Genomic DNA, 27,522 nt, shown 5'->3' with positions numbered 1-27,522 from the left:
TACCAAAACGTCGACCGATACGGCTTAAATGCACTTTACAGACACCTCTCAGAAAAGTTATGAGATTTTTACCATTCTGATACTGATTACGACAATATAAGTTTTTTCAGAGGAAAATCAATACTTTCCGATTTATGATCCGAACTTAAACAGATGTCCCTACTTTTTATTACATATCATTAATATTGCAATTCTGAAACGTTTAAAATTTTTACTAGAGATAGTCATAATGACTATGTTTTTATTTTTGGGATAACTTCATATGTCCGTCTGTAGGTGGAGTAAAAGATGTTCAAAGATACTTAATAAAAAGTGCTGACATTTCTAGAATATCTCGGAAACTACTGATTTCCAACCGAAAAAATGTATGTTGTTGTAATCAGTATTAGAAGGAATACATATGGTAAAAAAATTTCAAAATGTTCTAAGAGTTGTCCGTAAACTGAATTTTTTTCATTAAATATACAAAAATTTTACGCGATGGTACCTGAATTGCATTACGAAATAGTTACATCGTCTATATCACATCTTATCCCGACATTACAAGTCTGTCTTAAACTCCATTTCAAGTCGGCTCTTTATCGCGATTTCTTCTTTCAAAACTTATTCTTCGTTAGTCGACTTACATAACCCTAAAACAAATAAGGAAGACGATGGTGTAACAAAATCCAACAAAAACAAAAAGAAGAATATTGAAAATTTGAGATATTCAAAACAACTACCTGTTTTGGGCGAGAGTTTGCAAAATTGTTGGTGAGTAGTCGAAATCTTCAGAAAAAAGGCATAGAAATGCTAAAAATTCAATAAAGAAAAAATATTAATAAAAAAATCGAATAAAAAATGTCAATACCAATGTCAATACGACTTCAAAAATTTAATTGAATATCGTTTGTTTAATTATTTTATGTTTTCATGTTTTCGTTCTCTCCCTTGATTCGTCGACTGTGGCTTCAACATTCTATTCTGGCTTTGTTTTTGTCGTTGTCTCTGACATCCATCTTTACTTGCTGTTGCTGCTGCTTCATCACCATTATCCGCATCCAATACGACGATCGGCCATCATTATTGGTTTCTTGTTCGGCGATCAGCAGCAGAGCAGAAGTGGCAATATAATTTTTATTTGTTTTTTGGGCTGGTCTTTTTTCCAGTTTTTTTATTGTTTTTTTGGTGTTTAAAAAAATAATATGAGTCGTTCGGATTTCGAGGTAAGTTTTTTTCTTCTGTTTTTTATAAATTTGCAAATTTTCTGTTCAAACACAAGTGATGATTATTTACATTTTAGAAGATCTATTAATGTATGACGATATTTTGAAATTGTTTATAAACAAAAAACATAAAATAACAAAAACTCCTTGTTAATAAGACGAAGTTTCGTTGTGTATTTATCTTTCTGTCGTATTTAAACATGGACTAATGAAAAGTGAAAACGTTTTGCTTGTTTACCTCAATTCGGGGTTGTGTGCGGAAGAAGAATCTTATGACGGGTATTCATATCCAAATATTGCACAATATTCCGTTGCAAGCTGTGTAAATAACCATTCTAAAAAAATAAATAAAAAATTATTAAACATTTTGTTTGATATTTTCTAAGCCAAGCATGTCTTAGCCAACATCTCGTGCATTGTGGTTGACGCCCTTTGCTAAACACACACACACACACTCACAAAACCAATGACATTTTTTTTCGAGGCGAAGTTTAAAGCTAGAATTAAGAATTAATTAATGAACCTGCTGCAGTCAAAGATATTGAGAGGGTATACCTTTGAATGTGGAATCTATGGATTCTGAAAAAGGTGCAATTTTTAAATAGTGATCCTCATTTTTGTTCCTCCACCAAGAAATCCATTTCAATTTCAATACAATTCCTCCCGCTTTTTTTATCCGTCATTTTCGGTTTGTTTTCTTCAAGTCTGGCCGCCGCTTGACCTCTGTGTCAAATGTTGACCACTGCATGACTACTAGATCGCCTCCGACTTAATTGGGGTGTGTTTGCGGCAAACTGCTCTCCAAGTTCTTTTCTATCCATGCTGTTGGTGTTTTCTTCTTCTTCTTGTAGTCCATTTAATTAATAATTCGTATGTGGAACAACAACAAAAACAACGTATTGTTATTTTGTTTATTTTTTGTTTTGTTTGCTTGAATTCCAATAGGGGCTCTCTGTTATGGCTCTGCCGGCTGTGGACAGCGCGCTGTTGTCACATAAACAATAACAGTGTTTGATTAGTGTAACACGTGGTAACGTAACGTAGTCTTGTCAGTGTAATGGGATGTACGTGGTTTATGGGCCTATATATTCATTGGGATTAATTTCTAACATTTAAAATTTTAAAAAATTCGACATTTCCGATTTTTACCCTCACTAATTTGGTGAATATTCAAAATACACTAAATCGTTTGTGACTTTTATGTAGGGGATGTCATGGAGAAGACAAAATAAATAAATACAGACTTCCGGTTGAAAAATTTAACCTTGAATGGTAAATTACTATCAGGAGAAAAGAAATACACTCAGGATGACAAATTAGTCTAGGACTTTGCATGTGGGGCAATGAAGAAACCTCTGGACATACACATATTGATAATGTTCTGTGAAGAAGTTGTTTACAAAACATTTCGGATATCATCAAAAATACCGAAAATTGGGTGTACTATTCGAAGACGCGAATTGATATCAATAATTGTTGAGAGGACAATTGAAAAAGTTTTGACATCCCATGATACACCATAATATCAAATTAGGTGGGTTTTTCAGTCGACCATTCGCCTGAAAAATCAGCAAAATGCCGAATAATTTTCTACCCACCGAAAATTATAAAAATAACAAGGAATTCTGTTGAAAAAAGGGGACCAAAGTTCCAAAAATATCGAAAAGGATGTGTCCAAAATCCCCATACCATTATTTGAGAACTATATCAAAACGTGCATCGATATATCCCATTTTCGATATCAAACATCCTAGGGGCAACAAAAAATATGTGCATAATGTTAAAGCTCTATTTGTAAGTGTGTGCGATCTTAAGAGTTTGTTAATCCACTATTAAGTATGGCGATCGATATTTCTCAACTAGAGGAATCAAACTAGGCTGTTCGTTACTGTTTTCACGAAATTGTGCAGTATTAAAGCCAGATCCTGTAAGAAGAATAGCATTTATTTTTACCGTTTTCGATATTATATCTCAATAGCGCAATCCATTCACCGTAACGTTGATCAAACTAATTTTTCTAATTAGGAACTGACATATGACATATATTCCTTTCCACATGGTTTCATTGACAGCTCCCCATGCGCGACTTCAGTGTATTGTCCCTACCTCCTGCAAGTGCTTTATTTCAGATACACTGTAGTATTCGTCACTTGTAGGTATTGAGAATTGCTCCTGACTCCATTTCCCCAGTAGCACATGGGCGACTTTCAGTTTTTTTCTCCAGAGGGGGATTAACATCAGCCCATTTCGTATGTGACTTAGAAATGTTTTTTTTTTTTTTTAATTCTCGCCGTTGTGGTATTGCTGTTTGACCGATGAAGCGGTTGTAGAAATTGTTTCTTTCGCGGTTGTAGAAATTGTTTCTTCGCGATCTGGAATTGATAAAAAGTCTGGATGCAGAGATCGTTGAACCGGTGACTACCTTTGTGGATAGTCAAATGGCTCTTAAAGCCATCAAATCTTGTTACATCAAATCCGAAGCCGTCCTCAAGTGCAGAGCAGCTCTGTACATTGTGATATCTTGGGTAATGAAAGAGCGGACGAACTAGCTAGACGAGAATCTCAATCAACCAATCAACCGATGACTCAATCAAACCACCCATATGTCTTTTTTATCGGAAATTTGAGGCATTCTTTGACGAAAGAGCCTGTGAACTTTGGCACAACGAACCTAGGTGCAACGTGTCAAGGTCCATTTGGCCGACTCTAACAAAAGAACGCACTCACTGTTGAACCTGAGCAAAGCTGAAATTAGAGTGATGACAGGAGTCATTACTGGTTGATCAGGGCTTTTGCTAGTAAATGGGATCTTGATGCAATTGATTACTGCAGATTCTGCGTTGACGAGGAGGAAACGGACACAATTGAGCATCTCCTGTGTCATTGCCCAGCCCTGGCTTACAGGCGGCACAGACTAATGGGTGCTCATTTTCTACTGAGTCTCAGCATCTTCTCAACAACCGAACCTGCTCTAATCTACGGCATGATTAGAAACATTAAGTGGTTAGGAACATATAACCTTGACATATAACACATCTTCTGTCTGACTCCTAGAACCATCGACCCTCATTCCTTCCTTCATTTAATTATGTATGATTCTCAACTCTCCTTTAATTCCCTAATCTTCTCTCCCCTACGGATCTGTCTTTGTCTCTTCTCTTCACTATATCTCTTCTTGTGGATGATCACAACGGACCTAACCGGTCTCAGAGTGCTGCAGCCACATAAGTGACTGCACATCCCCAAACTTAACCTAACCTTCTTTCCGGTAAATTTTCTCCCTTGGTTAATTCTTCTGATTGATTGCTTCGATTGGAAGATAATCGGCTCCAACATATAACCTATTGCCTCGGTAGCATCAGCGTGCTACTTGCGACTGTGGAATTGTATTTCCTATCTCCGCGAAGACCATTGTCCTTTCCTACCACCTCATCAGAGGTCAAAGAGGGATGTCACCGCAATTGCCGTTGTGCTGACCACAGTTTGTCAAGGGCATACTATGGCAAGTATTTGTCAGCTAAGACTCCGTTCGAATACATTCGGTGCCCTGGATGCAAACCTGGAAGACTTATGGGCACGAAGTCAGCGTTAGGGAGGTCACTTTATATGGTAGTTTCGTCTCGACTAGGGCTTCGTTCCAATACATTCGGTGCCTTGGCTGTAAACCGTGACTTCTGGACACGAAGTTATATAATACCTCAGCGTTAGGTAGGTCACTTTATATGGTAATTTCGCCTCGAAGATTTTGGGATCTTGAGATCTGAGGCTATTCCGCAAAACCTGCGGCCTGTTCGTCTCTTCTTATTTGATTTAGCAGTTTTCTACTATTCGCAACCTGTGGACGAATTCTATAAAATGAAGCTCTGCTCCGTAAACAAAGAGTTGTGATATTTGGGATGTCCTGCTAGGTGAATGCCAGTAGGAACGCAGTTAGTTTGCTAAATTTACATTGACTAAAAAAACATTGCTGAATTGACTTCATATAGAAATATAAATAGTCATGAGTTTTTCTATAGAAAAAGTTTGTAGAACTAATTTTTTTTCTGTAGGAAAAGTTCCCTGATTCTGAACTACTTTTTCAGAAAAACGTCATTGATTTGAATATTTCTATAAAGAACCACTACATCTATAGAGGGGAAAAAATGACTTATATACTCACATTTTCCGCTGAATTGACATTTACTGTAGAAAAATTTTGCTGAATTGAGTTTTTCTATTAAAGAAAAATCAAAAACATTTTTTTATGTAGAAAAAATCCGCTTAATTGACATTTACTATAGCAATATAAAAAATATTCCCGCATAAAAAGTTTGCTGATTGATTTCTTAGAAAAGTTCCCTGAATTGAGTTATTTTTTATCGCAGAATTACAATTTTTTATAGAAAAAATTGCTGAAAGTTTTGATGATATCTGAAGGTCTTCCCCCTATCGAATAACATTAGAAGATCTCTAGGGGATGTCATAACTACAGAAGTCTCGTGGAGTGCCTGTGAAAGGTTTTTTTGCCAAAATAGTCGGGTTTCTTTCTGCTGAATTTTGTAGAAAAAGTTCGCTGAATTGAGTTTTTCAATCGAGAAAGTCCGCCAAATTGAATCAACAGAAGATTTCTGAAGGACTTCCGTCTATGGAAGCACTCATATAAGGCTGTAAAAGAGGGGGTTTTCGCCAAAATAGTTAGCTGAATTGAATATTTCTATAGAAAAAGGTCGCTGAATGGAGTTTTTCAATCAAAAAAGTTCGCTGATTAGAGTTTTTTAGTAGAAAAATTTAACTGAGTTTTTCAATAGAGAAAGTGTGATAAATTAAGTTCTTCTGTAGGCAAAGTCCGTAAAATTACTTATTTCAAAAAGGAAAGTTAGCTGAATTGATTCTTTCGATAGAAAAGTTTCCTGAATTGATTTCTTTTATCGTAGAATAACATTTTTTAGAACAAATTGATAACTTGTGTTGATATTTTTTTTTCTAAAAACAAAATGGCATAAAATATGCATATAAGAGCTCTTCATCAATAGAAGATCTCTGGTGGTATTCTGTCTATAGGAGAACTCTAGCAATCAATTTCTGAATTGAGTTTTTCAATAATAAAAGTCAGCTGAATTGAGTTTTTCAATAGAAAAACTCCGCTGAATTGAGTATATCAATATAAAAACTTCGCTAAATTGAGTTTTTCAATGAAAAAAAGTCTGCTGAATTTAGTTTTCAGTAGATCAAGTTCGCTGAATTGAGTTTTTTTAATATAAAAATTCCGCTTTATTGAGTCACTCAATATAGAAAGTCCGCTAAATTGAGTTTTTTTTATTGGAAAAAGACCGCTGAATTTTGTTTTTCAATAGAGAAACTCCGCTGAATTTAGTTCTTCAATATAGAAAGTCCGCTAAATTGAGTTTTTTCAATATAAGAAATCCGCTGAATTGAGGTTTTCAATAGAGAAAGTCCGCTGAATTGAGTTTTTCAATAGAAAAACTGCGCTGAATTGAGTATATCAATATAAAAACTTCGCTAAATTGAGTTTTTCAATAGAAAAAGTCTGCTGAATTTAGTTTTCAGTACATCAAGTTCGTTGAATTGAGTTTTTTCAATATAAAAATTCCGCTTTATTGATTTTCTCAATATTGAAAGTCCGCTAAATTGGGGTTTTTATTAGAAAAAGACCGCTGAATTTTGTTTTTCAATAGAGAAACTCCGCTGAATTTAGTTCTTCAATATAGAAAGTCCACTAAATTGAGTTTTTCAATATAAGAAATCCGCTGAATTGAGGTTTTCAATAGAGAAAGTCCGCTGAATTGAGTTTTTCAATAGAAAAAGTCCGCTGAACTGAGTTTTTCAATATAAAAGGAACGCTGAATTAAGTTTTTCAATATAAAAAGTACGCTGAATTAAGTTTTTCAATATAGAAAGTCCGCTAAATTGAGTTTTTCAATAGAAAAAGTTAGCTGAATTGAGTTTTTCAATAGAGAAAGCCCGCTGAATTGAGTTTTTCAGTAGGCAAAGTTAGCTGAATTGCTTGTTTCAAAAGAAAAACAATTTTTTTCAATAGAGAAGTTCTCTGAATAGGCCTTTTATATATTGAAGACTTTTTGAAAGCCTTTTATTATTCATATACCAAAGTCCTTTAAATAATATATAATGGAAAATATATTCAAGTTCTTTTTCTTTACCCTATTCAAATCCCCTCATCATATTTTGTTTCTCACAGTGCACATTTCTTAATATGCCTGTATGTATGTATAAACACATGTAATTTTGTATTTACCCACAATTGGAATGTGTTTGTGTAACACGCGACATATGATTAATAACATTGGAAGGTGACAGCTGCTACGGCTACTGGCAGTTTGTCTCTCCACTGGAAAACAAAAATGTGCCAGTTGAATTTTTTGTTGTTGTTTCCAAAATAAGAGCACTTAAATTAAGAGAACTCATAAAAACAACTCTTAATTATATGAGTAATGTCTCTTTGAATAACGTAGACAGGGAGCTCAAAACCCTCTCATTGGCATATATATGTGTGTGTAAAATGGGGCTTACGACATGCGCTTTATTCTCTGACAAAAAGCTTTGAACCCAATTGGAAAACCACCCTTGAAATTTTAGTTATTCTCTCTTGCTATATAATAATAACAACAACAATGGCACGAAAAGCTTTTTTCTGCAATGGAATTTAGAAAAGCAAAAACAGCAAATATTCTTTTGCTGGATACTTGCCTGGTTGATTATATAACACAAACTGGCTGCTATGTGCTTTGCTGAGCAATTTTTTTCCTCTATTAGCCGTTTATCGTCCTCGCTAGTTGTGAGTTCGTTCGTTCACTCGTTTAGTTCACTTTGTGTATTATATCATCAGTGGAGAATTTCTCTTGTATGCACTAGAACAAATCCGACTCATCCCCCACCATACCACCACGGTCATTTCTCGTTTGGTGGTTTGTCCAACAACCCGCCCACACCACCTAACGATATCTCCTATATTCAATAATACCTCACGTTCAATGCAAATGTAATGACCACACTTACTTATTCCTCGTCGTCGTCTTCTTCCTCATCTTCGTGTCACACCCCTCCTGGCCTAGTAAATATTCTTCACATGTCATTCATTCGACCACCACCCACTAACACCCTCTTTGGAAAATGTGAAAAAAAAACAACAACAACAAGCGACACAACTTGTGTCTGTATCTATCAGGCAGTGAGTTTAGCCTGCCTGTTCTCTAGTATGTTATTTCACGTGTTCCCATAGAAGCGAGTGCGACGAGGCGGGGTTGAGGACATATAGATATCGTGTGTTATTTCTCTTTTGTACACAAATCAGGCATGGCAAATGTTTATATAATTTGTACATTTGTGAGGAATCATAAAAATTGTAATTTTTTTGTTAGATTAAATGATATGGGCCAAGTCCATTCCATAGGGCGGAATTTTTAGGTCAAATTTTGAATGATGAAATAGTTTTGCAGATGTCTTATATAAACGGTGGATTTTCCAGATTTCAGCTATACACAGAAGATCTTTCAGATATCTATTACAGATAGAAAATCTTTTTGAGGTTTCTTTTGGAATAAAACATCCTTCAAAGAGATCTTCTGTATACCTTGAAGAAGGCTTCAATAAACAGAAGATATCCCAGAGATATTCAATAAACTTAATAACTTTCGAAGGTCTTTTGGAGGCCTTCCATAAAAATGCAACTTTCGACAAAATTTCTACAGACAAAATACCTCCTAACGTTTTCTATAGAATCTCATGGGGAACTTTTTAAACAGATGACCTACTAGCAATGATTCTGAAATATTCTACAAACAGAATACCTTCTAAAGTTCTTCCTATAAGGTACTTCAAAGATCTGCGGTATACCTTCAAGAGATAATATATCCCAGAGATCTTCTAGAAACACAATAACTTTCAAAGGATTTGCAAAAGCCTTCCATAAAAATTCAACCTTTCACAAAACTTCAACTGAAGTTAGAATAAGTCCATTGGGCGCCATTTCAGGTCAATCTACACGGAAGAACTTTCAGATATCTATAACAGATAAAAAATCCCTTTTTCCTATAAGCAGAATGTCTTCTGTAAATAGGAAACTTTACCGACTTATATACAGAGATTTTTCAGAGGTCTTCAATGCACTGAAAATAACATAGGGATCTTTTATAAAGGCCTGCAGAAGCCTTCCAAAGGATTTCCAGAGGCCGTCCAAAAAAAAATTCAACCTTTTACAAAAATTTCAACATAAGTTAGAATATGTCCATCGGTCGCCATTTTTAGGTCAATAATCGAAATCTACACGGAGGAACTTTCAGATATCTATAATAGATGGAAAATTCGTTTTTTCTATAACCAGAAGGCCTTCTGTAAATTGAAGACCTTACCGACAATACACTGAAGATAACACGGAGATCTTCTATCAAGGCCTTCACATGTTTATACTTCAATAAAAAAAGCCATCGCAGAGGTCTTTTATAACCAGCTGATAATCCGGAGATTTTCTAAAAATGTAACAACTTTCGAAGACTTTCCTGCAAATTTCTTCGGAAAGAAAAAAAACTTCGAGATGTGTTTTATAGATATACGACCCTATAAAAAGAGAATCTACGGCAACTTCTTTTCTGTCTGAGGACTTGTAAAAGATCTTCTATAAACAGCCTCAAAACAGACGATGATTCAGGAATATCCCATAAACATAAGACCTTCTAAAGTTCCTCCCAAAGGGCTACTATAGATAAAGGATCATCGAAAGGTCTTGTAAGGAGATTTATGAATATCTCATTGATGTTGAAGGACTTCTGAATGTCTTCTATAGATCAAGAATCTATTAAGATCTCTCCTATATTTATGGTAGGGTTTCCATCTATATATGGTGCCTGGAAAGTCTTTCGCTATTCATAATATTTCTATAGATACAAGACCTTCTAGATTTCTTCTATAGAAATAAGACCCCTCAAGGTACTTTTTAAAACAAAAGGCATTGTAAAAGTCTTCTATGAACCTTTCCTTTCTACAGATAACGGATCTTCTAGAGGTCTTCTAAGCACATTTTTGAATGTCTCATTGATGTTAAAGGTCTTCTATAGATCAGCAAATCTCCTAAGACTCTTTTATGAATTGCTTCTGGTATGGTTTCCGTCTATAAATGATCTCTGGAAAGTCTTCCGCTATTCACAATACGACCCCTCAAGGTACTTTCTGAAACTCAAGGCTTTCTAATGGTCTTCTATGAACAAATAAAGAGGTCTCCTATAAACCGAAAATCTTTCAATGTTCTTCCTATGAAAGGTAGTCTTCCAAAAGCCTTCTAACGAAATACCTTCCTTCTATGGAAGAATTCTGAGTGTATCATAGAGATAGAAGGACTTCTGATAGCTGCCTCCTATATATAAAATATCTCCTAAGGGTTTCACAAATCACGACTCTGGAAGGAAGTCATATATAGAAGTTCTCTTGAGGCTAAGAGGACTATTGAGAGCGGACTCCTATATAAACAATATTTCCTAAGGGTCTCCCATAAAAAGACTTTGGAAGCTGAGTCATCTATAGCAGTTCTCTTGCACTTACACAGACGAAGAAGACCTTTCAAAGGGGACCTTTATTAGGTCTATTTGTGTATTCTTTCTATAGAAGTCCTCTGGATTTTTCCGGATTTGGTATCTCTTAAGAAAATGTTCGCTGAAGAAAATATTGCTGAATTCAATTTTTCTACAGATAAAGTTTGCTGAATTGAGTTTTTCAGTTAAAAAAACATCCTGAGTGCCGTTTTTCTGTAGAAAAAATTCCCTGAATCAAGAAAAAGTTCGCTGAATTTAGTTTTTCTATAGAAAAACATTCCTGAAGCAATTTTTTTTAAGAAAATATTCGCCGAATTGAAATTTTCCAAAGAAAAATTTGGGGGAATTTTCATTAGCCGTGGGAAAAGTTCGCTGAATTGAGAATGTTAATAGAAACTTTCGCTAAACTGAATATTTCTATAAAAATTTTTTGCTGAACTGAGTTTTCCTATGGAAACATATTGCTAAATTAATCTTTTTCTATTGTTAACGTTTGCTGAATTGAGTTTTTTTTTATTAAAAATACATACTGAGTTGTTCTTTTCTGTAGAAAAAAAAATTCCCTGAATCAAGAAAAAGTTCGTTTAAAAAAAACTTTTGCTGAATTCAACGATAAAGCTTACTGAATTGGGGTTTTCTATTGAAAAAGCATCCTGAGTGCCGTTTTTCTGTAGAAAAAATTCTCTGAATCAAGAAAAAGTTCGCTGAATTTAGTTTTTCTATAGAAAAACATTGCTGAAATAATTTTTTTTAAGAAAATGTTCGCCGAATTGAAATTTTCCAAAGAAAAATTTGGGTGAATTTTCATTAGCCGTGGGAAAAGTTCGCTGAATTGAGAATTTTAATAGAAAACTTTCGCTGAACTGAATATTTCTATAAAAAACTCAAGAAAAAATTCGTTTAAAAAACTTTTGCTGAATTGAGTTTTCCTATAGAAATATATTGCTGAATTCAACTTTTTCTATAGATAAAGTTTGCTGAATTGAGTTTTTCAGTTAAAAAAACATCCTGAGTGCCGTTTTTCATGTAGAAAAAATTCCCTGAATCAAGAAAAAGTTCGCTGAATTTAGTTTTTCTATAGAAAAACATTGCTGAAATAATTTTTTTTAAGAAAATAATAAGTTAGCTGAACTGCGTTTGTCATTTTTCTGTGGTTCTATCTGAGGAAGCTCCCTGTGTGTAGAAGGGCTCAGACAATTCCTTCATTGGCGGAATACTTCTTGTGGAAAACCTCTCGAAGGTTATGTTTCTGTCCGTAGAAAATTGTTTTATGGGAGTCAATTTTTAGAAAATCGTTTTTTTATATAAAATACATCAGAATGTCTATTTTTCGTAGAAGGCATGGAGAAGTTGTCTGTATAAGGCCACTGAAAGGTAGTCTATCTCTGAAGACCTCGTCAGTTGCTCTGTGAAAGGAATTCTATTTATAGAAGTCCTTTGGAAGGTATTATGTTTATTGATTGACTATCAATGGGAGGCCTCCTGAAGGTCTTTCGTTATGTGCTTTTGAAGAACCAGTTGTCTATTAAGGACCAGTTATAGGATCTTTTTATATAGAAGTCTAAATTCTGTAGAAGACATCTGAAGTTATTTTATCTTCTACATCTTTTTGCTCTATATCTGACCATTAAATTTGTAGAAAGTCCCATCGGTAGCTCTCTGAAAAGACTATCTCTTTGCAGGAGATCAACTTCTATTGTTAAAAAGCCTATAGAAAGTCTAAGGGTGGCCTCTGATAATCTAATATCCTTTCCTAAATTAGTACGATTGAACTTCTTAAAAAAAAATATGCTTTAAACTATCAGCGCTCTGATAGGCCTTCAAAAATTGACTTTCAAAATCGAGATAGTCTTAAAGAAAATTATCTTTAAAAAATTAACCTCTACTATGCATCCTTGAACGAGACTTCTATTTATTCTTTTATATTATTTTGTTTGAACAAACTTCTGTTTGTAAAACTTTCGAAGGTCTTCTATTTATAGTAGATCTTTTGGAGGACTTCTATAGTTAGAAGACTTTTAAATTGTTTTTGGAAGTCATCGGAAGGTCTTCTGTCAATATGAAACTTATCAATTGATTTTTCACTATAGAAGGCCTCTGAAAGGACTTCTATCTATTTAAGACCTCTGAAAAGACTTCTATGAAAAAATACCTCTTGAAGGTGTTCTATCTATTGACGACCTATTAAGGAATATTATAATGACCTTCTATTTTTAGATGGCCTTGTAAGAGATCTTCTACTTGTAAAGAGGTCGTATACACGTAGTAGAGCTTCCCAAAAACCCTTTCTATCTATATAGGACCTCTTAATGGTCTTCTATCTATAGGAGTTCTCTGGAAATTATTTTATTTATAGAAGGAAGTCCTTCTACCTATAGAATGTCAGTGAAGGGCCTCTGATTATGATCTGATCTATTTATGGATGATCTCTTCTAGACATAGCGTATGGACGACCTATTAGGGAATATTATAATCACCTTCTATTTATAGATGGCCTTGAAAGCTCTTCTACTTGTATAGAGGTCCTATACATGGGTAGCTTCCATGAACCCTTTCTATCTATATAGGACCTCTTAATGGTCTTCTATCTATAGGATCTCTCTGGAAATTATTTTATTTATAGATGGAAGTCCTTCTACCTATAGAATGTCAGTGATGGGCCTCTGATTATGATCTGATCTATTTATGGATGGTCTCTTCTAGACATAGAGTACATCAGAGGCCTTCTACAGAAGGCTTATTGAAGGTCTTGTATCTACAAGTTATTCAAGGTATTCAATATGCAAAAGATGTTCCAGATGCCTCCAAATTGGAGGCTCCAATAGACATTCAACGTTCCTAAGGTCTTCTTTAGATAGTAGACCTTCCAAAGATCTCGTTCGAGATGTCCTCTACAAGAATAAGTCCTAGCAAATAAAGAAATGTTAAGGGGATCCCCTACAAATAGGCCTTCCGGTAGGCCTTCCTGATATAGAAGGCTTCTGGCAGGCCTTCTACATATAGAAGGCTTCTGAAAATCTTTCTGCTCGATATATTTGCAATTTTTGGAAGGTAGTCTCGAGACCTCATGAAAGTCCTCCATTAATAGCTCTCTGAAAGGATTTTTATGTGTAGAAGTGGTATCATACTCGTATCTATAAGAGGCCTCTTGAAGTACGTCCACATGCAGAAGACCTTTGGAAGCCTTCTATAAATATAAGTCGCCCTAACGTATTATATTTGTAGAGGATCCCTTTAACGTTTCTTTATTTGCAAGGACTTATTCTTGTAGAGGACATCTCAAACGAGATCTCTGGAAGGTCTACTATCTACAGAAGACCTTCAGAACGTTGTATGTCTATTGGATGCCCCTGGAAATTCATTTGCATATTGAATACGTCTAAAAAGTCCTGAAAGTCTTGTATCTAAAAACTATGTATGTAGAAGCCTTCGGGTAGATGTAGAATTTTTCTGAAAATATTTCTGCAATATATAAACGGCCTGGAAGGTAGTCAACCTTTAGGGAACTCATGAAAGGCCTCTTTAGCTCTTTGAAAGGAGTTCTAATTGTAGAATTGGTATCATAACTATAAGAAGCCTCTTGAAGTACTTCCACATGAAGAAAACCTTTGGAAGTCTTCTATTAATATAAGTTGGCTTAACGTATTGTATTTATAGAGGATCCCTTTAACGTTTTTTTATTTGCAAGGACTTATTCCTGTAGAGGACCTCTCGAACGAGATTTCTGAAAGGTCTACTATCTATAGAAGACCTTCGGAACGTTGGAGGCCTATAGAAAGTCTTTTGCATATTGTATACCTCTAAAAAGTCCTGAAAGTCTTTTATCAACAAAATAGAGAAGGCTTCGGCGGGCAAGTACTCTAGATATAGAAGGTTTCTGAAAGTATTTCTACACCTATGGAACCCTAATGAAATACCTCCATTTTTAGCTCTTTGAAAGGATTTCTATTTGTAGAAGTGCCGGGAGATTTTTGGAAGATTGACAATCAATAAAAAACCTGTGGAAAATCACTTAGGAGGTTTTCGTCTTTTAAACACCTTTCATAATACTTTTATATATAGAATACATCCGGATCCGTACCAAGTAAAATCACCGTACGCGATTTGAGAGTAATTTGTGTGAAAAATAGCATAAAAACGGCTCTCTGCCGTTTTTCGGTTCTTCGGTACAAGACCTGTACAAAACCTCTGACGTTCTTCTAGCTTTGAAATACCACTTTTATCCTGTTGCAGGCCTAATGAAAACCTCCCAAAACTTTGATATCTTTTCTATCGAAAGAAGACCTCTAATGGCCACCTATCCCTTCCTGCATGAGGGTACAAAACGTACAATTGTACATAAATTTCGCATCCCTGCCAGGCACACACAGAGTCGTTACTTATTGATTCGTTTATAGTATTTTCATGTTCACGCTCTTCTTTTCTCTTTCTCTCACTCACTTCCTCTCTTTCACTTCATTTGATTCGGGTTGATTTCCTTCTTTCGTTCTTCATTACTCTACTTCAACATTGACAAAATTATTTGTGTCATTAGGGCGCGTCGTCGTCGTCAGCATGTATACCGTTCGTGTGGTGTGGTAACCCAAAAGGGATTTTAGGTGACATCAAAGGCATGGCGAGTTGATGTTCCACACGGAATTTGGCTAATTATTGAATTTTGTGTGATACACAATTGACCACGACCAGAGTTGAACAACACAAGTGCAGCTGTTCCGACAAAATCTTTCACCTCCTCCCCATTTTTTCGGGTTTTATATAACCATATATGAAAAACGAAAATAATACGACACCATCGAATGTCATTTGAAGTTTGATGACAAAACCAAACTACCTCCCACCACCCTCGCCCTCCCCAAAAGATAGGCTTTAATTTTGTGTGTTTGGTAATTACAGCCTAAAAGTATGTTAATGTTTTAAACGTGTGTCTGTTTTTTGTTGTCTGTTTTTCAGTATTGATTTTCCGATTCGTTTTTTTGTTCTCCTTTGCTTTGCATACTTTGTTATTCTAGCTTTTTCCGACTTTCGCTCGGTGTTATCTAATCACCGTGTTTTTTTTGCTGTACATTTCCTCAATATGTTCTTTGCCGTTTGTCGTTGTCGTCGTCGCCATCGTCATCTGCTGGCGTCTTAATTGTTGACATACCTCTCAGCCCAGCTCGTGTTGGCTGTCGTCTTTTTTTTGCTTTTCACAGTTTTTTCTATGAATCAGCATTTTTGTCGCCAATTGCCGGAATTAAGTCTTTAAGGGCATAATCATAAGTTTACGCTTTTAATTGTTGTCAAAGAATGTGCTTTTAGTTGTTGTTGTTCTTATTGCTGGGGGATAATGTTTTTTTTTATTTTTATTTAACTTCTTACTTATGAAATGAAGCGTAAAGCGAGCAATGCAAATTGCCCACAATTAACGCCTACGTTTACAGATTTTTTTTGATTAACACCATTAAGCGGTGATAGTTACTTTTGGAATTTTTCTTCTTCGTGGTTTCATATAATTTTGTGGATTTCAAAAATTTTTAATTGCAAAGAAAATGGGTCAACTTCTGAAGGAGAACAGGAAAAATTTTTGAAGGCCTCTCTGGAAAGACTCCTATCTACAGAGGATTTCTGGAAGGTCAACAATTTGTAGAGGACCTCTTGAAGTTCTTTCACATACATACCTTTTAATATAAGTCGCCTTAAAAGGGTCATATTCTGTAGGAGAACATGAAATATTATTGAAGATCCGAGCATTCTGGAAATGTTATGTCTATACAGGATCTCTAAAAAAATACTCCTATGTACAGAGGATTTCCGGAAGGTCTCCTAATTGTAGATGACCTTTTGAAGTTCTTCCACATACAGACGTCCTTTGGAAGCCGTCTATTAATATAAGTCACTTTAAATAATTACAATTTATTGAGGGTCCCTTTAAGGTATTTTATTTGGAAACACTTATACTTGTTGAGGACCTTCCAGAGGTCTCGCTCGCGAACTCCTCTACATATATAAATCTTTCCAAATGAAATACCTTAAAGGGACTCTCAACATCTATCTATAGAAGACCTCCGGAATATAAGTCTATTGGTGGCCTCTGGAAGATCTTTCGCATATTGAAGGGAGGTCTCCCAATTGCAGATGACCTTTGAAGTTCTTCCACATACAGACGACCTTTGGAACGATTCTTATAATATAAATCACCTTAAATTATTACATTTTTAGAAGATCCCTTTGAAAACTTTTATTTAGAAGCACTTATACTTGTAGAGGACCTCCCGAACGAGACCTCTGGAAGGTTAACTATCTATAGGAGACCTCCGGAACGTTGTATGTAAATTGAAGGCCTTTGGTAAGTCCTTCGTCTATTGAAGACCTCTAAAAAGTCCTGAATGTTTTATTTTGCTAGAAATCTCTGAACCTCTGGAAGGTCTTCTGTCTATTGAATAGCTCTGCAATACCCAGGTATGCTAGGAGTAGGTCTATATATCTGTAGGAGAAGGTTGACTATCATACCCAGGAAAGCCTTTTGTTTATGCTAGGAGCAGGTCTATATATCCATATGATAAGTTTAACTATCAATGGAAGTCCTCTGAAAAGCCTTTTATTTACTTAAGTCCTTTTGAAGGTCTTCTGTCTATTGCAGACCTGTTGGATGCCTTCAATAGACATACAACGTCCTATATAAATAACGTTGTATGTCTATTGGAGACATCTGGAAGATCTTTTGCATATTGAGGACATCTAAAAAGTCCTGACAGTCTTAATTTGTTAGAAATCTCTGAACTTCTGGGAGATCTTCTATCTATTGTAGACCTCTGCAATACCTAGGAATGCTATGAGAAGTTCTATATAACTAAAGAATTTTAATAGAAGGTCTCTGGAAAGCCTTTGTTTACTTAAGTTCTTCGGAAGGTCTTCTGTCTATTGCAGACCTGTCGGATTTCTTTATATAGAAGTCTAAATTTCGTAGAAAGGCCTTCGGAACGTTGTATGTCTATTGGAGGCCCCTGGTAGATCATTCGCCTTTGGAAAATCTTTGTCCTGAAATATATATATAACTTCACTTCTGTAGTTTAAAGCCCTATAGAGAGTCTGCTATCTTTATTGTACCTTTGGTATACGTTGTCTGCCAAAGATTTTTAGTCCATTGAACTCCATGCGAAAAATCAGGAAAGTGTTAATAACGTAGACATATCCGAATAACCTCTATCTCTTGGGATTTATCTATCTTTCGAGGACCTTTGAATTGTTCTGTTCCTTTCAAAGGTCTATATAAAGGTTTATAGAAAGCCTCTATTACCATAAATTACCTCAGGAAGGCCTTCTATTCACAGAAATCTTCAAAGCCTAAATGCTGTAGAAAACATCTGATAACTTTCTATCTCACAAGATTTTTTTTTATCCTGTAAAAGGTTTTTTTTTTAACTGAAGAATACTTTTGGGCGAACCTTTGTCTATATAAAACCATTAAAATGACTTCTATTTATAGTTTAAATCGGGATGGTATTTAATCATCATATGACCTTTTTGAAACTCCTCTGATAAGTCATCTGTTTATATAAGACCTCTGGAAAGTCTTCTAACTACAGCAGACTCCAATTTCTAGAGGATCTCTGGAATGTCTATAGAAGACCTCTGGAAGTTCTTTTATCTATAAAATACCTCTGGGTGTTCTAATATCTATATTAGGCCTCGAAAATGTCTTCTATTTATAGGCGCTCTCATAAAGGTCTTCTATAGATAGCAGAACATCAAAAAATATTTTATAGATATAAGAACCTTCAGATTTCTTCTATAGGCATTTTAGAGAGGTTCTAGAAATATTAGTCTCTTATAGATAGAAGACTTTCCAGAGGCCTTATATTCATGTTTTATGTTTATAGCATGCTTATTCTATCTTTACAATATTATGAGAAGGTCTTCTATCCATAGAACACCTTTGGACGGCCTTCCATATTCTAAAGATATTTAAAAGGTTTGCGATTTACAAAATATATGTATGTAGGCTTCTGGCAGATCTCCTAGGTACAGAAGATTTTTGAAAGATTTTCTGCACAGTACGTACATTTGTTCCATCTCTGGATACCTCTTAAGGGCCGTTCTTTCGTAGTTTTCAAACAGAATTCAAATTGTAGAAGTTCTTTGGTATTGTATCTACCGGAGACCTTTGTAAGGCTACCTATCAGTGGATGATCTCTACGAAAGTCTGCTGTCAATGGAAGTCCTTTTAAAGAACTTCTGTCTGTTAAATTCCTTTCGTAGGACTTTTAAATATAGAGTCACCTGTCTTTTGTCTCATATAATTTCTTCCTGATCTATACGTCTATAACCATATAGAAAGACTAAATGTTATTCTAGCTTTGAAATACCTCTTATATCGGCTGAAGGCCTACTAACTCTGATCTATCTATAGGCAGCCTTTGATAGACTCCTATACGATATTGAATGAAAAAAGAAAATATAATTTTATTTGTACATATAGAAGATAGCTGAAATGTGTTCTATTCAAAAAAGGATAGTCTGAAAGTTCATCAAATAAATTCTTTAAAAAATTCCCGCTCTAATAGTCCTTTTGGAAATACCTTAAAAATCCGCGTTCTTATAAATCTCCAAAAATATTATTTAAAAATTCAACCTCTGATAGACACCCGCAAAATATGCTTTAAAAATTCATACCTATTAGGTTTATAGAATTTTTTAATAAACCCACCTTTATGATGATAGTCCTTTAAAACATAGCCTTTAAAAATTCACGCCTATTTTGACCATAGAAAAAATATTCTTTAAAAATGCTACACTTATGATAGAGCCTAAAAATAGTCTTTAAAAATTCTACACTTATGATAGAGCCTAAAAAAATTCTTTAAAAATTCTACACTTATGATAGAGCCTAAAAAAATTCTTTAAGAAATCCACGCCTATTTTGGTCATAGAAAAAATATTCTTTAAAAATTCTACGCTTATGATAGAGCCCAAAAAATATTCTTTAAAAATTCTACGCTTATGATAGAGCCCAAAAAATATTCTTTAAATATTCTACGCTTATGATAGTGCCCAAAAGTATTCTTTAAGAAATCCACGCCTATTTTGGTCATAGAAAAAATATTCTTTAAGAAATCCACGCCTATTTTGGTCATAGAAAAAATATTCTTTAAGAAATCCACGCCTATTTTGGTCATAGAAAAAATATTCATTAAAAATCTACGCCTATGAAATAGCCCAAAAATATTCTTCAAGAAATCTACGCCTATGATAGAGCCCAAAAATATTCTTTAAGAAATCCACGCCTATATTGGTCATAGAAAAAATATTCATTAAAAATCTAACATTTGATAGACACCCGCAAAATATGCTTTCAAAATTCATACCTATGATAGAGCCCAAAAATTAAAAATATTCTTTAAAAATCTACACCTAGAGCCTAAAATATTCTTTAAAAATCTACATCTTGAGCCTAAAAATATTCTTCAAAAAATCACCCCTCTGATAGCCCTCAAAAATATTCCTTAAGAAATTCACCCGAATATCGATTTTACAGATAATTATACAATTACCTGTGAAAGCCTCTTATTTCAAAATTCTTCAAGTGACAGGCCAAGGTAAATTAATGGTAACGGGTTGGTACATACCCTGAAATTGATAACTGACTTTAATAAGGACAGATAGTCCGATAATGCTTAGATAATAAAGATAATCTAAATACCAAGTAACATTGCTTAGGGTAGGTAGATCATGTGTGGTTAGTGGCGGATCTGTTTAAAAGTTTTAATTTCAATGACAATTTTGAAATGAAAAAATTGAAGCAATTTTGTACATTTCGAAAATGAATCATTCTGCAATTTCAAAAGTTCTTGGCTTTTAAATTTTATCAAAAAATATGTAGTACCTTTTTCCTCTCCATACCAAAATGTCTAGCGAATTGTTAATTACACACAAAAATTTGCTTTTTTATCTAAGCGAATATTTTATTTTTTTCTTTACAATATTTTTCTTGGGATATCACTGACAGATGTCAGTGATTAGGTGTTAGCTAAAAACCAAAATAAACACGAAATGATCTATGCCTCAGGAAAAAAGAAAAATATTAAGAAAGGGGATAACTTTAACAAACAAGTTTAAAATGTGGTGTCAAGAACCCCTTAGAAAAGTCTGAGATCCCCTCAAAGAACTACTCCAGCACAGGTTTTGACTAGACTGGCTAGACTGTACCCGGGTGGGTACATGCAGTGCAAACAAAAATGCTTAAATTTTAACACCTCGATGAGGGTCTCTCTCATCAATTGTCATTGAAACCTCAAGTGGAACCCTGGAGATAGTTGTACGGTCATCCAGGCTATCGAACAAAAAATAAATATTTTTTTTTAAGTATCATAAGTTGCGACATAACAAATTGAGCAACAGCAAAAAATAAATAAAATAATAATCTATCTCTCCTATGTTTTCTTCAATAAAAAACTTAGGCAACTTTAGTTAAAAAAAAAATAATTCAAGCTAAATTACCTTGAAAAATCTGTTGCTGCTTATCATCAACTACACTCCAAACTATCTTTATTTTTTATTAACAACTGTGATTATTTTTTTCTGATATGACTTCATTTCTTTTTGACGCGTAACATCAGAATAATGTGCCTGGCATTCTTCTTATCTATCTATATAAATCTTTTTCGAGTAGTAGCTTTTTTTGCTAGCTAGCCGTCTGTCTGCCGAAAACTTTTCAAATGACAATTATTTTTCCAGTACGTAACATTCAAGTGGGCTATGTTCGTTCTTCTTCTATCGGTGTTGACAAAGATTTCGTAATAAAAGGAAATTTTGTATAAAGTTGTAGAAATGAAAATATTCTTAAAAAATCCGCGCCTCTGATGGCCTTAGAAAAAATATTCTTTAAAAAATCCACGCCTCTTATGGTCATAGAAAAAATATTCTTTAAAAAATCCACGCCTTTTCTGCAGCTAGAAAAAATATTCTTTAAAAAATCCACGTCTTTTCTGCAGCTAGAAAAAATATTCTTTAAAAAATCCACGCCTTTTCTGCAGCTAGAAAAAATATTCTTTAAAAAATCTGTGCCTCTGATGACCCTAGAAAAAATATTCTTTAAAAAATCCACGCCTTTTCTGCAGCTAGAAAAAATATTCTTTAAAAAATCCACGCCTATTATGCAGCTAGAAAAAATATTCTTTAAAAAATTCACGCCTATTATGCAGCTAGAAAAAATATTCTTTAAAAAATCCACACCTATTATGGTCTTTAGAAAAATATTCTTTAAAAAATACACGCCTTTTCTGCAGCTAGAAAAAATATTTTTTAAAAAATCCGCGCCTCTGATGGCCTAGAAAAAATATTCTTTAAAAAATCCACGCCTTTTCTGCAGCTAGAAAAAATATTCTTTAAAAAATCCACGCCTTTTCTGCAGCTAGAAAAAATATTCTTTAAAAAATCCGAGCCTCTGATGGCCCTAAAAAATATTCTTTAAAAAATCCACGCCTTTTCTGCAGCTAGAAAAAATATTCTTTAAAAAATTCACGCCTTTTCTGCAGCTAGAAAAAATATTCTTTAAAGCCTCTGATGGTCCTACAAAAATTATTCTTTAAAAAATCCTCGCCTCTGATGGCCCTAGAAAAAATATTCTTTAAAAAATCCACGCCTTTTCTGCAGCTAGAAAAAATATTCTTTAAAAAATCCTCGTCTCTGATGGTCCTAGAAAAAATGTTCTTAAAAAAATCCACCCCTCTAATGGTCCTTAGAAAAATATTCTTAAAAAACTCACGCCTATTATATTACTTACTTAGGTGGCTTGTGACAGAACTTTCGTTCCATAAGAAGATTTCTGAAAGATTTTCTGCACAGTACGTACATTTGGTCCATCTCTGGATACCTCTTAAAGGCCTTCTTTCGTAGTTCTTAAACAGAATTCAAATTGTAGAAGTTCATTGGTATTATATCTACGAGAGACCTTTGTGAGGCTACCTATCAGTGGATGATCTCTAGATAGTCTGCTGTCAATGGAAGTCCTTTTAAAGAACTACTGTCTATTAAATTCCTTTCGTAGGACTTTTGAATATAGAGGCATCTGTCTTTTGTCCCATATAATTTCTTCCTGATCTATACGCGACCTTTGGTGTCTATAACCATCTAGAAAGACTAAATGTTATTCTAGCTTTGAAATACCACTTATATCGGCTGAAGGCCTACTAAATCTGGCCTATCTAGAGGCAGCCTTCGATAGTCTCCTTTCCCTTTTTAAACGAAAAAAAATTAAAATTTTATTTGTCCATATAGAAGACTGCTGAAATGTGTTCTATTCAAAAAAGGATAGTCTGAAAGTTTATCAAAAAGATTCTTTAAAAAATTCCCGCTCTAATAGTCCTTTTGGAAAAATCTTGTTAAAAAAATACACTTCTCATAAATCTCCAAAATATGCTTTAAAACCCTATTAGGTTTATAGAATTTATTTAATAAACCCACCTTTATGATGATAGTCCTTTAAAAAATCCCCGCCTCTGATGGTCCTAGAAAAAATGTTCTTACAAAAATCCACCCCTCTAATGGTCCTTAGGAAAATATGGTACTGATGGTACTTACTTGGCTGACTTGTGACAGAACTTTCGTTCCATAAGCCGAGCTTAGAAAAGATTTCCGGGCGCGTCGGTCTTGTGTGCAGTTTTTTCAATTTGAAAGACCATTTTCAGCGATGTTGTCTTCGACATGATCTTTCCAACGTATTCTTGGCCTTCCCCTTCTGCGTGAACCATCAGCTGCTTCACTTTTATATGTCTTCTGGGCTGGGGCATCTTCATCCATTCTCACTACATGAACTAGACAATGTAGTCGCTGCAGCTCAATACGTCTAACAATGTTGATGTCCGAGAATGGCTGGAACAACTCGTCATTCGACGCCAATATTTACCGCCAACGCAGATCGGCCCATAGATCTTTCGGAGAATTTTTCTCTCAAACACTCCAAGAGCTGCCTCATCTGCTTGCGCTAGTAGCCATGCTTCAGATCCGTATAACAGCCCGGGTAGTATCAGCGTCTTGTAGAGTGTGAGTTTGGTCTGGCGGCAGGTGGCCTTGCTTTTAAGTTGTTTGTTGAGACCATAGTAGCACGTCTTGCGCGTTGATACCATCAGCTTGGTATTCTCGCCGTTTACTGCCAGACCCACTTTGGCAGACTCTCTCTCAATTTGTTAAAAGGTGGCTGTTACCGCTCTCAATGTTCGACCCATTATATCGATGTCATCGGCGTAGGCGAGTAACATGTGTTGTTTGGTGTACAGAGTGCCATTTCCGTTCACCTTTGCGTCTCGTATGACCTTTTCCAGTAGGATGTTAAAAAGATCACACGACAAACTGTCACCTTGTTTGAATCCTCGTTCGGTATTGAAGGGCTCCGATAGGTCCTTTCCTACTTTAACTGCTGACCTTGTGCCACTTAAAGTTATCCTGCATAGCCGTATTAATTTTGCAGGAATGCCGAACGCAGACATGGCTTTAAACACCTCTGAACGGATATGGCTGTCGAATGCGGTGTTATAGTCGACGAATAGGTGGAATGTGTCGATGTGTTTTTCGTGTTTTTTTTCCAGGATTTGGCGCAGAGTGAAATTTGCCAGGTCTGAGGCCACATTGGTATGGTCCAATAATGTCATTGACCATTGGCTTCAGTCGTTCACACAGTACGCTGGATAGCACTTTATATGCGATCGTCTTGTCTCCTTTTTTGTGCACGGGACACAGGTTGCTGAGATTCCAATCATTGGGCATGCATTCTTCAAGCCAAATTGTACTAATCAGCTGGTGCATGCTCCTTACCAGCATCTGACCACCAGTCTTGAATAATTCGGCTTGTAACCCATCGGCACCTGCTGCTTTATTATTCTTCAGCCGATTGATTGCTATTCTGACTTCATCTTGGCTAGATGGTATACACTCTATACCGTCATCTATTATTGGTTCTGGGGTATCCACTTCACTGATACTATTTGCCAGAAGATTTTCAAAATTCTCCTTCCACGCTGTCGGTATCTGTCACCAGGTTTCCTTCTTTATGTCTACAGGAGGATGTGCCTGCACCAAAGCCTTCGGTTTGGTGTTTTACCCGTTGGTAGAATTTTCGGACTTCATTCTGACTCCTGTATATCTCGATTTTCTCACGCTCACGCTCACGTTTTTCTTGCTCTTTCTTCTTTTTTTCTGAAAATACGTTTCTCCTCTCTCCTTTTCTCCCAATAGTTCTCCAACGCATTACGTATTGCTACTGTCCGCAGTGTTGCCCTATACATTGCGTTTTTCATATCAGTAGCATCACAATACTCCTGATAGTACCACGGATTTCTTGATGGTGGCCTTTGGTACCCAAGTGTTGTTTTTGTTGCAGTTTGTAGGGAGTGGGCAATTCTCTGCCATTGTGCTTCTATATTATTATCGGGACAAGGGGTGCGTTCGTCAAGCAGTTGGGTAAGTTGAGCGGAGTAGGCTTCTGCTATCTGTTGTGTTTGCAGCTTTTCGACGTCAAATTTCCGTTTTACATTAGATCGCACCTTTGCTGCTACATTAAGACGGGTGCGTACCTTGGCTACCACAAGGTAATGGTCCGAATCGATATTCGCTCCCCGGATCGATCGGACATCTAAAACACTGGATGAGTTTGCTGCCGCGAAGTCAATCAACCCGTGCCGTTGTCTGATGTTTCTTCATGAAGGCTGAATTTTCCGACGGCGGGCCAAAGATATTTTCCCTTCCGATTTTTGCATTAAAATCTCCTAGCAGAATTTTAATGTCATGGCCAGGGCAACTATCATATGTTGTTTCTAGGCGTTCGTAAAATATGTCTTTGGTCTGTTCATCTTTGTCTTCGGTCGGACCATGGGCGCAAATGAGACTGATGTAGAAGAACTTCGCTTTTATACGGATCTAATGGAGTGAATCCGGAGACGAGGTCTTTTATTCTCCTGTTAACCATAAATCCGCAGCCAAATTCATGTCTCGTTTCAGGGCGTAATCATCTGATTTACTTACGCCAACCCCTTTCCATCGCATTTCCTGTAAGGCAATAATATCGCCTTTGTACTTCTTGAATACATCTGCAAAATCGAACATTGCGCCTGTTCTGTACAACGTGCGCACATTCCATTGCAGAATCGCTGATCGTGGTCCCTTATACGTTTGCGGTGTTCGTCAACATTAGGGTGGTTTGGTTTTCTTTTTCTTTGCTTTTTCATAGTAGGCTGGTTTTTCCGAGATTAGGCAACTAACCCGACACCTCACCCCTTTTTTTATAGTTCTTATGGGTGAACTCGCGGCACATATTAGCTCACTATTTCATCGGGTGATGAAAATAGCTCCCCAGGTGGCACCGGTGGGAGGTCAGTGTCCACAATAAGCCTGGACTTCGCCATGTTAAACCAATCAGAGCCGATGCTTGGTATATATCATCCCCTACGCCACCCACGCTTATTATGGTCCATAGAAAAAAAATTCTTCAAAAAATCCACGCCTCTAAAGGTCCTAGAAAAATATTCCTTAAAAAATCAACTCCTATTATGGTCCTTAGAAAAATATTCTTTAAAAAATCCACGCCTTGAAAGTATAAAAAAATTCCGACCCTTTGTCCCACAAAAAAAAATTGTCTCATATTTTTTTTTTGCTCTGCAAAAATTACATAATCATTTTCCAATATATAATTTTTCATGCTTATTCTGACTTTTCGCATTGTGGTTGGATGTGGTGTGGCTGGCTGCCTTTGGCCTCCAAAGATGATGACTTGCCCGCTCTGCCCTTTTTGCAAAAAACAATAAAAACAAGGCAAACCTCCCAAAAACAAAACCCTCCAAAAACGGAAGATGTGCAATTTCTCGACATTCGGTTTGGCATTTTCACAGCGACCTCAACCAAAAATCTTCTCGCAATCGCATCCAATTCAATTGTACCTTGGCCTCACCACAGCGTCAACCCCAACGGTTAGCAGGCAGCAGTGCCACCGCATCGCCACCCTCTCCAACATTAAGAACTTTTAAAGGTCGTTGGTATTCACTATCAAATGGAAATGGAAAAAAATATGTTTTTTCTGTTGTTGTTATTGTTATGACGAATACGAAAAAAAAAACGGCGCAAGTGCAGAAAAAACACATAAAACTATGGAAAATATGAAGAAGAAGAATCACAGAGCTGGATATGAAAAACAAACCAAAAAAGTTCACATAAATACAGGAAATTAACATAAAAACCATACAACGAGAACCACAACAATGGCAATAAATTTTTTACAGTAGAAACTCGTAGATATGAAGGTCATAAAAACACTTTTATGCAGAATGGAAGATATTTTCCTGTATGGAAAATTCAATTTTCTTTGCCTTCTAGAGACCTTTTACTTCTGGAAGACCAGAATATATCTATGGGTCTTCTTAAATATAGTTTTTGGTGCTTAGAGGTCCCACTGTGGAACCAAAATGAAAAAAAAAATATTCCATGCGCGGACAGACAGAAAATAGTAATAACAATAAAAGAACGACATTGATAATGCCTCAACATCATATTTAACCTAACACCCATCCACCCACCACCTACCCTACCTTACCATCATCATCGAATAAATCTACTGAGGTAGTAAAATGTTTTTTGTTTGCTCTCTCTCGACTTCACCTTTCTACATAAGCACACGGGCATGTACCTCCCCCGCCCCTTGGTACCATATCGGTCGGTCGGGTCGAGTCGGAAACATGTGTAAATAGCATTATGCTCGTTTAAATACGAATATGAAATTGTCATGTTTAAAGTGGTGGCGTCTGTGGTTCTGGATT

General features: G+C 35.6%; 1 protein-coding gene across 4 annotated transcripts in view; it reads left to right on the top strand.

Moving 5' to 3' along the window:
* Nucleotides 1-1,148: 1,148 nt before the first annotated feature.
* LOC133334353 (sodium/potassium-transporting ATPase subunit alpha) overlaps nt 1,149-27,522 on the top strand; it is a 149,139-nt gene continuing 122,765 nt past the window's right edge. For all 4 annotated transcript variants that reach the window (XM_061542644.1, XM_061542645.1, XM_061542643.1 and 1 more), the window contains exon 1: nt 1,149-1,205. In XM_061542644.1, coding sequence (XP_061398628.1) covers nt 1,185-1,205 — 21 coding nt within the window. In that variant the 5' untranslated portion in view covers nt 1,149-1,184. The remainder of the gene's footprint in view (nt 1,206-27,522) is intronic.

The sequence above is a fragment of the Musca vetustissima genome, unplaced genomic scaffold (genome assembly GCF_032173495.1).
Source record: "Musca vetustissima isolate MV318-11 ecotype Yass unplaced genomic scaffold, APGP_CSIRO_Mvet_v1 utg2553, whole genome shotgun sequence".
In the NCBI taxonomy this organism is placed as follows: Eukaryota; Metazoa; Arthropoda; class Insecta; order Diptera; family Muscidae; genus Musca; species Musca vetustissima.
This window is presented reverse-complemented; position numbering and strand designations above follow the sequence as displayed.